Here is a 16,292-nt window from a genome sequence, read left to right on the forward strand (position 1 = left end):
GTGCTTAGAGTTCTGATGCTATAATTGGCTAGTTTGACCACCCTGCCGGGCTCAAAAGGAGGCCTCCTAGAGGCAGAACTCTCTCTGACTGCTGCTTGAGGAAGACGTGATGCTGAAAGAGACACGCACCCCTGAAAAAGACACGTGCTGCTGGAAAAGAGACGCAAGAGACATGCATTGCTGAGTGAGACACCGAGGGACCAGCACTGCTGGGAAAGAGACTTTGAGAGACTATTGGCTGAGGGACGGTGGGCTGGGGAGAGAGACTGAGCATTTTTTCCTGAACTTGAATTGTAGCCTGTGGTGCTTCTCTAATAAACCCCATAATCTGTGAGCTCTGCGTGGCCACTGCAGTGAATTATCGAACCCAGGAGAGAGATGGTGGGTGCTCTGGGAGGAACAGTTGGAGAAAGGGCTGGAGGGAGGCAGCATGTCTGGCCTGGCAGGAATAGGCCTTGGGTTACTGCTGGTAATCCTGTCTTCCTTTGTAGGGTTAGAGGAGGTCGGAAGATGTGGCCTCCTTTCCGTTTTCGCAGTACTATGCCACCAGAGCTCCCAAATGACCAGATGGCAGTAGCTTTTTTTTGTTCTTGATGTTTAGAGGATTTCCAAACCCTTGTACTATATTCTGCCTAAGGCACTTGACTGCTAACCAGAAGGGTGGTGGTTCAAACCCACCAGCCACTCCTCAGAAGGAAGGTTGGACAATCTACTTCCGTAGTGATACCGCCTCGGAAACCCAGGGATGGGTCGCTATGAGTTGGTCCGACTCAATAGCACATAACAACAGTAGTACTATATCCATACAGCCTCCTCCCATAGCCAGTATTACATAAAGCCAAACTAAACAAAACAATTCTATAATTTGCCGAGTGCCACTTACATACTTTATATTGCAAAAATAACTATCACTAGCAATCAGAGTTTTTGACTTTATCTATGGAAAAAAAGGAAGGATACATTGGGGAGAGGATCCTGAAGTCATCTTTTTTAATATCTTTGCCTTAAAACAATAGTTTAAGAAGTCGCCATGAAAAAAAAAAGTCACCATGAAATCTTACCTACAAAGAGAGTTATGTTATACACTGACTGCAGACTGCATGGTAGCTGAAAAAATTTATCTAGCACCAGTTGCTCAAAGTATACTAAGGGTTCAAGAAGAGACAAATTAAGACAGACTGCTCAAAGTAAGAGGGAGGATATCAGAAAGAAATATCAAATGAATATATGAATGATAGGAGAGAGGTTTCAAATATCCTCCTGAAAGATTTAAGACACCATCTACAAGAGAAATTAACAACAAGCATAGATGATAGTTACCTTCTTTTGAGCCATTTCTACATATTCATTTAACTAATCTCATTTAATCTGACAACACTGAAATAGATGGTATCTTTCTTTTATAGATAAGGAAACCATTTATTTACAATAGTTTACACTTTCCCAATGTTACATACTAGCAAATGACAAGGCTAGAATCTGAACCCATGTTCACCTGATTTGATTTCAAAATTCATCTTAGCCATTATGTTATTAGACTGTATCTCTAAAACAAAAGATCCTAGTGAAGAACCAATCAATTAGTTGATGCAGTACGATAATTAGCCTGCTACGTTTATACTGAAAATTTTGTCACTCCCTTGCTTCAAAGCTTCCAATGTTTCATACGGCATATAAGATACTACTCAGCTATCTATTTCCTCTTTTATCTGACCTCATCATACTTACCTAGTATGGTATCTATTACTCAAAACCATACTTTCTTTTCCAGCTAGGCCGATACTCCACTGTTGCCTAAAATCACTGGTTCTGTTGTACTTTGTCACACATCTCTGTTTACTCTCCCTGTCTTTCACTTCCATCTCCAGTCTAGTGAATCTCATTCAAGATTTACCTCCTTTACGACATTTTATAGCCATACCAGTCTTTACTGACTTCTCCTTTCTTTGTATTACTGAAGTTTTTACTATGTGTTTTTGGTTCCTTATAACAAGTTTACTCCAAGGAAATTGTATAAATACTTGTCAAGGTTTGTAACCTCCTTGAAAACATAGCTTTGCATCAATTTTTAAAGTTCATAAAGCACCTAGGAGGGTGCTGTGAATATAGAAAACACAGAGTTTTAATAACATTTAAATGAATGAAGTCAGTCTGAAAGGCTTAGTTACACAAGTCATATTTTTAAAGTTAAGTCAACTCTTACCTTTAGACTTAGGATTCAGTCTTTGGGTGGTGCAAACAATTATGTACTGGGCTGCTAAGAGAAAAGTTAGAGGTTCAAGTCCCCCTTTGAGGTACCTTGAAACTAAAGCCTGGAGATCTAAAAAATTAGCCACTAAAAACCCTATGGAACACATACCCTGACACACATGAGGTTGTCATGAGTTGGAATCGACCCAACAGCAACTAGTTTTCTGGTTGTTACCTTTAGACCTAAGGAGTGTCTAAAATGTAAAGACTCCTTTCTAGGTAAAGATCAGGTGAATCAACAGTCAATGGAATAACTAAGAGCTCAAGACACTATTCCCTCTCCTCTCTCTGAGCTCTCTGCTCTCCCTATCCTGAACTACAATGCAGTACCTTCATTCTAAGGTGCTTCCATTCTTACATTTTAACAGGGGATGTGACTCAGTGTTTCTTAGAAATGTCTATAAAACACATTTTATTGAGTTCAGTCATTATTGCTGCAAATGTTGAGGGGGAAAAATCTTATAAAAAACAATCTGCTAGGTAATTTCTGACAATTAAAGAAGTTTGCTTATTCTATTAGTTAACTAATGGGAAGCAGTAACTTGTTATCAGGAAGAGAACTAATCTGAGAATTATTCTGGTACACAAGTATTACATAAGTATATTAATAAATACCGTTCCAGGTCAAATAAAAGCTCACTTACACTATAGGAATGTTATTTATATAAAAATGCTTTGAAGTGATACAGGTAAACTATAATTTGAAGTGAAGGTAAGGAAATGTTTGAAAACACAGCCCTTCCTCTCCCACAACCAACAGTCACCTGTCAACTACTAGCAATACCATCATAGCACTCCGGACACTAGATCTGCTTCTAAGTTAAATCTCTACCAACAAAATTTTCAAATGTTTGTCAGTGGATCACTTATATCAATTATTCAAGTCAGCAAAGTGTAACATTTAGCTAGCAAAAACAAAACCAAGGTTATGGTCATTGCTTGGTCACAGCCAGCTACCCAGAGGGACTGAGTAGTTGATCCTGTGGGCTTGGGACCATAGTCGCAGGGGACATCAAGCTCAATTGGCATAACATACTATACAAAACATTGTTCCACCTCCTACTTTGGCGAGTAGCGACTGGGATCTTAAAAGCTAGCAAGCTGCCATCTAGATGCAACAATGGGTGTCTCCTCGTCAAGAAGAAAGAAGAAAACCAAATGAATGGAAACAATCAGTCCTAGCGACTGGTACACCATCTGATCTGCAACCTATACAACTATGAGACCAGAAGAACTAGATGGTGCCCGGCTACCACTGTCATCCACTTGGAAGGGATGTACGAGATCCTGCATAGAGAGGGAGAACAATGTGGAACAAAACTCAAAATCATTTGGAGGCAAAAAAAAAAGAAGGTGGGGACCAGGTTTGCTGGTCCAATAGAGCCTGGTGAAACCACTGAGACTATGGCCCCTAGCTGCCCTTCAGGTCTGGGATTGAACCCACACCTGTGGTTTCCAGCCAAACAAAGAACAGGCAAGTGAGTTAAACATTTACCTCAGGTGGACACACACCCTGGAGAGAACAATCATGGGAGAAGGAAGGGCTGCTTATGCACAGGGAGACAGCTCAGGGCGCAGAAGAGTATGGAAGGATGGACACTGGGAAGAGGTAACTATGGGGAGGAAGTGGGAGGGGAGCTGTTGCATTGTAAATTTTGGTCAATGACATGAGACAAAGTATATGTGAACTGCTGTATGAAAAGTGAATTTACTCTGTAAATCTTCACCCAAATCAAAATAAAATTAAAAAAAAAAAAAAAAATTGTTCACCTTGGGTGACTGGGGGCTAAATTTAATCTTCCTTGCATTTTATCTCTTCCTGGTTGTAAAGCAATTCCAAACTTACATAGCACAATAACAAAAACTTAGAAGGAAACAATACCTGCCTCTTGTTACATTCCACTGTGATAACTTATCCTAGGCAATCCTTTGAACTATTTCTAGCAAACCACATGTATTGAGCAACTACTACCTTAGGAATAATCTAAAACCAAAGTCACTATATTTACATGATCAAATTACAGGTTAAAACAACACAAACTGGAAAAACAACTTTCTCATTGAACATAAGGCACTGTTGTTGAGTTGGATCCAACTCAGAGACCCGTCCTTGAGGAGATATCATTACAGAAGTAGATTGCCCAACCTTCCTTCTGAGGAGCGGCTGGTGGGTTTGAACTGCCAGCCTTCTGGTTAGCAGTCAAGTGCCTTAGGCCCTACACACCAGAGCTCCTTTCTCATTGAAGTACTATAGAATTAGAGATAAATAGATTTGGTTGAATATAAACACATTCATTTAGTAGATACTTTAAGATTCTTTTCTGTTCAAATCTTTATGTCATCTTTAATCCTAGTACTAAAAAAATACTCACGTTTGCTCTACCCATACCCTTTTCCTTCAACCAGGAATTCACAACACAATAGTAATGTATCTAGCATTTAGTAAAGTAGTTCCGTCAATGCTATAAGGTGATAATAAAAACTAAATCAAACTTATTGCCAACTCATGGCAACCCCATGTGTTTACAGAAACTGCTATTAATAGTCTTATTTCTAAACTTTTAGCATCTCATTATTACTCAAGACATTAATCCTTTTAGTCTAGGATTTATGATTCTACCTTATTCAAGAGAAATGATCTCAGTAATACCATTAATTGTAGTACACAAGAAGGTAAACATGGGGTATAATTCTGAACAAGCACATTCTGCATCAAATCTCTAAAGGCTTCAACTAGTGCCTTTTGCCCTATTTTTAAAATTACATTTGCAAGCAAAATGGACTGTGATTCCTAGAAAATACTGGACTAACAAACCAGACCAACCCAGATTAATTGATATGGAGTCATACACAACTTTCAGATACGAAATAATCTCTTATATCCTCTATGAAGTAACTAAGCTGAAAACTGCAGGGGTGTGTATGGCCAGTAGCCGAAATCCATGACAAGATGATTTCAAAAGTATCCTGAATGCTCACATTTCCTTATCAAATGGTTTTTATATGAATTTGATCAAAACTTGAATCAAATTCAAGGAAAGACTTAAACAAGTCTTGTCTCCATTAGCTAATAAAACTCAAATCATGTTTAAAGCAACAATATCACAGAAATAATTACAATCAATAAATCCCCCCAAACAAATATAAACTGGAACCTATAAAATAGCATATTTAAGAAGCAATATTTTGTTTTTTCTCCTCCTTCTCAGACATAGTTCTCTCCTAGTTCCTCTCCCTTTTCTCTTCCCTCTCTACTTCAAAGAAAGTTAACTGCAGCCAGCACACATAAAAGGAGGAAGTAGAAACTCATTTATGTCCACAGGGAGTGAAAAAACCTATCAGTATCATAATATCCTGGCTCAGTGGCCTAATTAATATGTATCTATTATACTGTCTGTAAAATAATTGTTCAATTTCTCTCCTTATGTAACTTTCTTTCCCAAATATTGAAAACTACAATCTATGATGGCTGTACCCTTACCTCCCTTCTCAAGTACGTCACCTAAAACTGACAAGATCACCTAACTTAATATATGCCATCTGATATTCACAACATAGAAATCACTCAGCTAGGATTCAAACCAATGACCTAAAAGTTAAAGGATCTGTAATATGTATTATTCCTGAGTCATCTGTTTCTTAACCATTACCTTACATTTTATCTATACGTTATCACTGTATTATTAAAACTAAAAAGGAAACTAAAGAAAGTGATGAATGGGATTTTCCATGGCAAAAACATTTAATTAGGTTCACAACAAACTATAGTCTTTGTGGAAATTTTTAACACAAAGTATGTGTACTCAATCACATCATAGATTAGAAAACATACATAAGCGAAGCCCATTTCCCTAAAAGAGGTTTTTGCTTCCTTTATACATAAGAAGTGTATAATTGACAATTAGAACCCAGATTGAGAAGAAGCTGCCTTATGAAATTTAAAGAAGAAAATACAATGAAAAACACCTCTAAAAAAAAATTGCGTGTTCAAGTTTCCTCAAACTCCATTTGACTTATATTATTATTGTTGTTGCTAGGTGCCGTCGAGTCAGTTCAGACTCACAGTGACCCTATGTAAGGGTGAGATATGGTCAAAGCACTATTTACAAAATCTATGCCAGTAACAGCTGCCATGTTTAAGATGCCAAGGAATTTAATGTACTGTTTGGACAAGTGGCTAGCTAAAACACTCTAATTAGATGAACCTTCAAATTCTTATTTTACCAAGGATGTGTCTGTATTTCACAAATTCATTTAAGACAATAAATCTGAAAAACTAGAATGAACCACGTAAGTCTCCGCAGCAAATTTTCACTTAGAACACTACCGCAGCTGTCGATATTTACATACTGGGCAATATATTTTTACATTCACTCTATTTAAAAAAAAACCTTAAATGTAAAATTGGAATGCATCCAAAAAAACTGTATTATAAACCATCTATTAAGTCTAAAATGCATAAAAATTTCAAAAATTAAGGTAAACTAGATCCTAAATTAAGTAAGTGCTCTTAGCTTAACTCCTTTGATTCTTAGAATCAGAGAATTATTTGCAAACACAATTGGTTAAAATTTCAAGTGAATCAATTCACATCTGAAAGATAAGAGTATCCTTCTAGGCCAGAGATCAACTTCTACATAGTAGCCAACACCAGTTGCTCTCCGCCCATTCAGATTCATGGTAACCCCATGTATACCAGAGAACTGCGCTCCACAGGGTTTTTGAATGGCTGACAACTCACAAGTACATCAAGGACCTTTTTTCCAAGCACCTTTGGGTGGACTCAACTGCCAGCCTTTTGGTTAGTCGCTGAGCACCTTAACCATTTGCACCGTCCAGGGACTCCATATACATTAACCCAAAACCCACTGCCAGTGAGTCCATTCCAACCCATAGCGACCCCCACTGGGTTCCCAAGGCTGTAAATCTTTACAGAAGCAGACTGCATAATCACTCATCTGTGGAGCAGCTGGTAGGTTCCAACTGCTGACCTTTTGGTTATCAGTCCAATGCCTTAACCACAATGCTACCATAGCTCCTATATATACTAACAGAAGAGTCTAAATAGCTAGCCTGCTAACACCGATAACCATACAATGCACCAAGTCACAGAAGACTTTCCCTCCTGAGCCTTTATTTTAATTAAAAACAAAAAGACACATCAAAATCTGAATGTGAACATTTAAAAAACCCTATAAAATGTTACAACGTTTTTTCAATAATTATCATTTTAACAAACATTGTGGAGTTTTAGGCCACCTGGCAGGAGTTTATATCTAAAAACAATTTACACACTAAGATTTCACTATAAATCAAATCTGAGATGAAACTTCCAAAGTGCTAAGAAGAACTAAAGATTAAGAGTTGGAAGGTTCCTCTGATTTCATCTAAATTCATGGTGTTTAACAACCTCTAAAAGATCATCAGAAACAAATAAAATATATACAATATATATGGTTTATACTAAGCTAAATAGCACTCACGATTAATAACAACAAAATTAAACCCAAGGGAAATGTTCTGATACCTCCACTATCAATCTGGGATTCACTATGAATTTTCAGCTAAGTACTATAAACAAAAAGTAAAAGCTAACAATGCAGCAACTAAGCCATTTAGTGAAATAAAGGGAAAAAATGAAGAGAACACAGCTATATAGACTTCAATATAATAAACAACATTTACACTGAAGAGTTACCAGCTCATTTTGGTAGATCCAATAGAAGAAGCACTAAACTACTCTAATTCCCTAAGTATTGTAACTACACAACCAACAAATCACTGCTCATTAACCTTGTTCCTATTGTTTCCATGGAAGCAGTGGCTCTACCATTTACTTTTCTAACAGTTACTAGGATGAAATGAAATAGAATGTATACTGACTCTACTTCATTTACCAAAAAAAAAAAAAAAAAGTTCACTTATCCTTTCTTATAATGCAATTATTGTATTTTAAGTATTTAAGTAAAAAATCTTAAGTCTAAATACACAAAGAAAATAAACTTCTATGTGTTTTTACTTATACCTAAAAGACTGAACTGATAGTAACTTAATCATAAATTTTTAAAGTGTAATACTCTGATTTTTTTTCACTTGGTTTAAATCTAAAGGCCTATCAGAAAATGTTTTTATAATTAAATGTATCTGTATTTATATTTACATTTCAACACCGGGAAACAAAAATTTAGAAACAAAATTATTCAGTTAATGACGATCTAAAGGAAAATTCCTCCTTGAAATTAACTTCAATTGTGCTAAACTCACATTCGTACATAAATACTATTTTAATAACATTAACTGACATCAATTCTTAACCTTTAAAGCTAGAGACAAAATAATTTATACTAATATCCAGCCAGTTATTTTTAACAATGAACATTATTTAGAATGTAAATTTCACAATGGAAGGCAGTTTATTACTCTTGTATTCCCAGGGACAATGCTGCCTGGCTCACCATTGATTTTCAGTATGTATTTATTGATAGAGTAAGTTATTTTATTCTATAATGAAATAAAAATTTATTGAAGGTATTAGATTCTTTTACCCAAATAGATGATAGCTGGAACTTAGTATTTTCCACAGATTAATATTTGAAGAACAATGAAGTTTAATGAGTAGTTAATTTTAAAAAGCAACCTAAAATTTCTTACCTGGTAGGGCTGAAAGGCACTATCTTCAGTTAAAAAATCCAGTTGTTTATCTACAAGGAATTCTACTGCAGTGATTGAACTGGGTACACTTTTTTCAACCAGGGGTTTGAAAGTCTGTCAACAGAAAAAAAGCCTAATGATTATTTTCTGGTTGTATCCTCACAATGTAAAGGGGTATATAAAAATACAATGGATTAGTATCATTATCACAATGGTCTTACTATACCAATTAATAATTAGTTTTATATTATAATATAAATTAATAGTTTTATACATATAAGACTATTTTGTATCTATTAAAAAGGAATGAGGTAAATACATATGGACAACAAAAAACTTACAACACATTAAAAAAAAAAAAAACCAGCCTTGGGAACCCCATGGGGCAGTTCTACTGTCTTTTTTTTCTCTCCCCTCCCTGTCCAGTAACCCCCAGCCCATACCCCTCATAGTTATGCACTCATAACACATTAAGCCCCCACGTTTTCTTTAAAAAAAAAAATTAAATAAAAATTAAATTTCCAATCAAACATGCATATATATCAAATGTTTGCTGAGATTATGTCTAAAAAAGTAAAATGGTATTAGAAAATATTCCTAAACTTTTTTTCCCCAAAATCACAAGTATTATTCTCTATAAAACAGGGTAGTCATGGTTTAAATATGTACTATTTTTTTCTAACTCATTCACAAGAAGCAGGACTTTCAATGATCAGGATGCATCTGGTCTTTTAACTCCACCCCTTGTACTCCCCCACCCCCGCCCCTGCCCTGAACACAAATAAAAATCCAGCTGCTTCAGTGAGAGCGCTGTGGGGGAAGGGAGCAGGAAGAAGAGAGGGACGTAAGAGGTACAACACTATTGAACCAAGTTTCTCTTACTCTCTTAACATTTTTTTTTTTCTCTTTAAAGATGTCATTTGATTTTCTTAAAGATGATGAATCTTTTACATAATGGATTTAACTCACCTCTGGGTAGGAGAAAGGGCAGACAGGGGAGGAAGAAAGAAGGCAGCTATCATGCATTTTCCTATTACACTGAATTTTCAAGTGGAGGAAGCCTGGATATTACTAAATGTCTTATATCTGTAATAACTGTTCTAAAAATTTGAACACAGAAGCAAAATTCTACCATTTTAGACATATAGTGACTTTACTACAAAAAAAGAAAAAAAAGAAAACACCAAAGTTTGGAAAATGAAATTAACCAACTCTAAATTACCTACATCACTAGGAAACACTTTTTCCCCAAAAGGCAACTGGTGACCATTTGAATACAAACCAAAGCTGTTGGCATAGACAGTAAAAATCCCCCAGGAGTTCCAAAGCCATCGTGTTTCCCCTCCTTTCTGTGTCTAAAGGAAATCTAACATCTTGCTAATCACAACTATACTACTCTGGGGGAAAACATTAGGATCTTTAGATTTGACTGGCTCTCACGGAGTTAATTTCTGTATTTAAGAAATCCTTTGTGAAGCTTTAAATTCAATTCATTGCAGAGCTCTGAGTGTTTTTGAAAAAACCAGGAATACGCAAGTATATTTAACGTGGCTTATTTCTATACTATATACACAATGAACTTAATATCTTATTTTCACTAGTTATATGAGAAAATGTAGTACCACACACTCACAAAGTAATCACAATAACATCCCCCCTTTACCTTGTCCTAGGGAGCTCTGGTAGCACAGTGCCTCAGGCGCTTGACTGCTAACCAGAAGGCTGGCGGTTCAAACCCACCAGCCACTCCTCGGAAGGAAGGTTGGGCAATCCTACTTCCGTAGTGATACTGCCTCGGAAACCCAAGGAGGGGTCGCTATGAGTCGGGGCGACTCGAAGGCACATAACAACAACAGGCTAACCTTTTAGATATTGTAAGCTCAAAGCAGAAAATCTCCACTTTATCTGTGTCCAGTTACTGTTGCCATCTAGTATTTTCCATTTGCCAGACTTAAACTCCTAAAATTAACATTTTGTCAATTTTACTCATTATTTTATCTAAGAAGTGACTTAAGTTTTTAATAGAACATTTACTTTATTTACACTCAAAAATGTCCACCAATATATAATCACTTGACATGATATATCTAACATGAAAAGAGGCATGAATTCAGCTAATCTCTAGTCTGAAAAATACTTTTCCTTATTACATCCTGGTCAGTTTAGTTTCTAGTTTAGTGTTTAGAAAACACTGGCACCTTCCCGAGAGGGCTTTTAATCACTGAACTTTATCAAATGCTCTATTTCTTTTCAATCAGTACCTTGCTAGTCAAGTCCACTCCTGAAGGTTAACAAAAAGGTTAACAAAAAGGTCCACAAAAGATATTATCTCAGTGGCTAAAGACACAATTAAATTTAGTAGGATTTGAAAAATCTCTAGTCTGAGTGCCTCTTTCTTACGCAAATAACACAAGGTGGTTTGCATTTCCTGTGAGACCTAGTCATTTTATAATATGAAAAGCCTTCTCCACAGAAGCTCTCCCAGAGCTTTGCGCTTTAAGGTTAAGTCAGAGTTCTAACCATAAATTCCAAAAAGCCAACTTAAAATAATTTAAATCACACTGAGCTTTTAAGGAAAATCTTAATTTCTAGGTTAAAATAAATTAAAAAAAAAATTCTTCAATTTTAAGAAAGCTAATTGGAAGCCACGGGCAGAATTTAGACACCAGAAGAGACTAGTTTACAATGATAAAATTTTAATATTAAAAACACTGATCTATTTCTGATACTTTAATACTTAATAATCATTATAAATGGAGGTCCAAAGTATATTACACTTTTTAAACAGCAAATATAAAGGCCACAACTTGCAGATTATATTTAAACTACAAATCTGTTCCCACCAAGTGCGGATAAATACCTTATAGCCACTTGTTAAATAAATGTTCCATCATGTATTAAAAGAGCAATTGTGAAAATGTGTGACTGGTTTTACTTTACGGAAAATTAAAGGTAAGCACCATAAAATAATCTAGTTATGACACATCTTTATTTTTTTTTTAAGTGACAAATCAACGATGTAACTACTGTTAATTTTTGTATCCAACAGAACACATTTTAAAAAGACCTATTAGCTTAGTATTTAAAGATATACATATTTAAGTAAAGGCAAATAGCTCCTACAACTTTTATGATGAATCTGTAGTAAATATTTTATGGGCCTTGGTGCAGTGGAATGTAAAGAAACCAGAACTCATGCATAACTTAGTAATTCAAGACTCTAAAGATGTATCATACTAAGAGGAACTTCCACAGCCTAAGGGGAAGCAAAGAGCTGCCATCTGATGAAAAGTCACAGCAGAATATGGCCCTAATCACAAAAAGACTATTATTCAAATGCTGAAGGCAGTCTTTGAATTTCCAAGTGAAAATTACAATTTGAAATGAATATTCATAGTTTAAACAAAACACATTTTCAATTTTATTAATGATTATGAGCTCTTTTAAGGTCTTTTGTCAATGTTAACCATACTTTAAAAATAGTCTAAAGCCAAAATAAATACTTACTTGAGAGCTTGCATTTTTAGTAAGGCCAACCAAGCTATAGGAAGAATGCTTAGAACAACTGTATCCTGTTTGGGGCTCCATGCTGCACCACATTCCATTCACATGAGGAAGAGGCAAACACTTGAGCCCTCCCCGAAAAATATTTTTAAAATAAATCAGCTACAGTTCTCAAACACAACTCAGCTGCTCAAACAAACCATGTTAAAGCTCACCAATGAACAGGAAATTCAAAGAGTTTATGTTTGCAGTCTGAATTTCTAACAATCTCCAGTTAACATTTAACAATTCCTTTTCCAAGTAAAAAATCAGACTCATTATCTACAAAAATGCTAATATAAATCTAACTAAGGGAAAATAGTGAAGCAGAAAATAATCTAAGCAACATTTTAGAAGTCAAGGTTTCGTCTACGTAATAAAAGTAAAAGGACTGGAGTGACTTGAGAGAACAAAGTCCAAATTCCCACCCAGTCAGGTCTATCGGAAAACACTAAGCTGTTAGAAAACAAGTTGGGGGGGGTGGGGAAGGGAATACACCACACAAAAAAACCTCAGAATACAAATACCGCTCCCCCCACACTTCCCTGGAAATATATTCTTAAAACCCAAATTTGAAAAATTTCTCTGCTCCTAATACTTAGATAATTAAATTCGGTTTTTAAATTAATCTTTCAGAGTTATGGAATATATTACACACGCAACAAACCTCTTTTTAAATAAAAGAGTTAAAAATTCTTAAAACTTGAGAACAGTTAAGGCAAAATGTTTTAAAGGCAGTGAGTGGCCTTCCTAAGGCTGAGAAGCAAAACCAAATGTAAATTAAGACAAAAGAAATAGGAAGCAAAAAAATACAAACCGTACTTTGTTCTTGAGAATTTTAAACTATCTTTAGATCTCAGAAATCCAAGACACAGATTTAAAGGTCAAGAAGTATAACTGCCATTTTTCCATTTTGTTCTTCAGCAGTATTTTTTTTTTTTAATGTAGCATAAACACTACTTTAGTCTTCAAAAATCACGGGCAAATAGCTCTCAAACCAAGCATTTCTGAGCTCACATGCAGCGTCGTCATTGTATAAGAAGAAAAGCCAAGACCACAGAACGAAACAGAGGCTGTAACCTAACAAGTCTCCGACGAGCAAATGACGATTTTCTGTCTGCTCTGGCTCAGCCCTGGCAATGATGAGGATTACAACTCGCTCTTTGTCATCAGCACTGTGGTGTTAACGACTAAGAAATCCTGCAGCCGAAGCACTACTGCATCCTCCGATCTGGGTCAGGATAATTTCTCCCGAGGTCGCTTACATAACCAGTAAGATACTCCAAATAGAGAAAACAGCCATCCATCAGCTAGAGAAAACCTTTCCCACTGTACTCCGTGTGGAAACACTGCAGTAGCTTCCAACAGCGCAGACACCCAAATGAGAAGCGAGTACTTGGCTTAGGACACACTGAGAGAAGGGAAGAGGCGGTGCTCTGTAAACTGTAACTAATCCCCCGTCACAGGTGCTGATGGAGTCACTTCCAGCACGAGTCACATTACTAGTGATTACTCATTTGGCTGCGGCCATAGAGACTGGCTTATAATTTTAACTACAGACAAAGACAGACTAGTGGCTAGACTGAGAGCTCAAGTTTACTGTCTCCTTCCTAAAGCAAAGGCACAAATGCAAAGTTTTTGCTTTCCAGATTTACCAAGGTTTTGAAAAAGCACAGAGAACATGTAATATATCAACACGTCTCAAGAGGGAAAAATAAAGCATAACTTTAAACCATCAGAAATACTTTCAAGGTGTTTTCCAGCAAATAATTTAATCACTTTGCCTTAAAAATATACTGATGAAAAAATCTTAGAATAAACAATTTAAAATATTTTTCATTTAACTGAAATCAGTAACATAACCAACAATATCAGAGGCATTTTACTCAAAGAAAAACAAACCGGTATTATTTATTTTGGCAGACTTGAACACTCCTGCAATATCTTTAATTTTAACAAAAACAAATTTAATCTAGACAGTTCAGATACAGACCTATAATCTGAAAGCATAAAATATATTTTTCTGCTGTGTTATCTAACATATGCTCTTAACATCCATGTAAACTCTAATGTTGTGTTGTCCAGCATGGTAGTCACTAGCCACACATGTGCCTGAAAATGAGATTAGTTGGAATTGAAATTTATACTGTATGTATAAAATACATACTAAGTATAGGGAAAAATGTTAACACATTTTTATACCAATTATACATTCAAATAATAGTTTGGATATGTTAGGTTAAATGAAATGTATTAAACTTACTCTTACCTCTTAACAATTTAATGTAAGTATTAAATTTTTAAACTAAACATGTGGCCCACATTTTATTTCTACTGCACAGTGATGTTCTAGTATTAATCTCTTACTTCACAGTAGACGCTTATGTGATGATATAAGCTAACTTCAGCCACTCAACAAATCAAATAACAGATATGCACAGAAATTATAAATTTCATGTGGCAGTCTGCTACCATCAGGTCAGATCTATTATTTGTCAGTATAGATTTAAATCTTTAGAACATTCAGGGAAATGTGCTAGCTTCTGATTTAGGAAAAAAATGTTGATTACATAATTTAGTCAACCATACTTCCATCTTAAAATTTAAATGTAATGTTTTAAATGTGAGAAATTACATAAAGAAACAAAGAAAATGTATTACCATGCATTGAAACTTTTGAAAATATATCTATAAATGCAAGAAAATACTTTACATATTTTAATGATGTGTATAAATGGCCTTTTATTATAAATTTGTTCCAAATAGATATCTCAATTACCTCAAATCTCAAAACTCACACTGGTACTTTTATATCACGTACCCAAACAACTTATCAAATCATGGTAAAAGAAAAAATCCTTTCTACCACTTTTCTTTCACAGAAAACATCACACAGGTTACCCACTGAAAGGTTATATTCAATTTAGCGTATGACAGATTTGCACTAACAAAAATCAATCAACCCTTTCTTGTTTTAAAACTAACAGACATGAATAATAATTAGTCTAAGGATGTAAGTAAAATTTAGTTTTAGAACATAGACAATGCTACAACTTAACTTTAAAATAAAGTGTTTTTTAATAATGGTATCAAGTGAATATTAAATTATAAAACTCATCCTAATAATAATTTAGACATGAAAAGAAAATATATATGAAAATAAAAGACTTTACAATGCCATATAAACTACAAAGTAACCAACTAGATTATGTTGTACACTGTCCAGCTGAGTTGATTTCAACATACAAATACTGTTTTATATGATATATATGGAAGCCTAATTCTCAGCCCCAAACAACAAAGAAATAGTAAATGCTTAATACAGGGCTTATAAAGTTTTAAATATTAAATGCATTTCATACCATATTCCTACAACTCATCATACATTAGAGAACGAGTTAGAGTATTTCATAGGATTAATCTTACAATCTTATATAAACTCAGGTTTGACTATGTATGATAAACATAAAATGAGCTGTTCTTGTTGCTATGATATTATCAGTATGCTATAAAATCAAATAGTACATAGAGCTACACTCATTTAACAAACCAACTGCCATAAAATTAATATATTTCTAATACATGAGCACTAATTTTTATAAAATCATCCAAGTAATTAACATCAAAATAACTCAAAGTAATAACATAAAAAACAAAGACAAGCATTTATTTAAAAAAAAGTATTTCAGACTACATGTTAGTTGAAGTAAAAGGAGATGCTTCTTCACAATTATTAAATGAAAAATACTAGACAGTCAATTCTTGATGCAAATTAAGAGTGAAAAGCCTTCTGGTTAGTAGTCAAGTGCCTTAGGCACTACACTACCTTTTATACACACACACACACA

At 35.0% G+C, this 16,292-nt stretch overlaps 1 protein-coding gene across 1 annotated transcript in view; it reads right to left on the minus strand.

Annotated features, from left to right (window-relative positions):
* Window positions 1–16,292, minus strand: part of JMJD1C (jumonji domain containing 1C) — a 379,129-nt gene that overhangs the window by 109,134 nt on the left and 253,703 nt on the right. Inside the window, exon 3 of the mRNA XM_007959051.2 lies at window positions 8,902–9,015. Coding sequence (XP_007957242.1) covers window positions 8,902–9,015 — 114 coding nt within the window. The remainder of the gene's footprint in view (window positions 1–8,901; window positions 9,016–16,292) is intronic.

The sequence above is a fragment of the Orycteropus afer genome, unplaced genomic scaffold, assembly GCF_000298275.1.
Source record: "Orycteropus afer afer isolate SDZICR_OR568_19922 unplaced genomic scaffold, OryAfe1.0 scaffold00016, whole genome shotgun sequence".
In the NCBI taxonomy this organism is placed as follows: Eukaryota; Metazoa; Chordata; class Mammalia; order Tubulidentata; family Orycteropodidae; genus Orycteropus; species Orycteropus afer.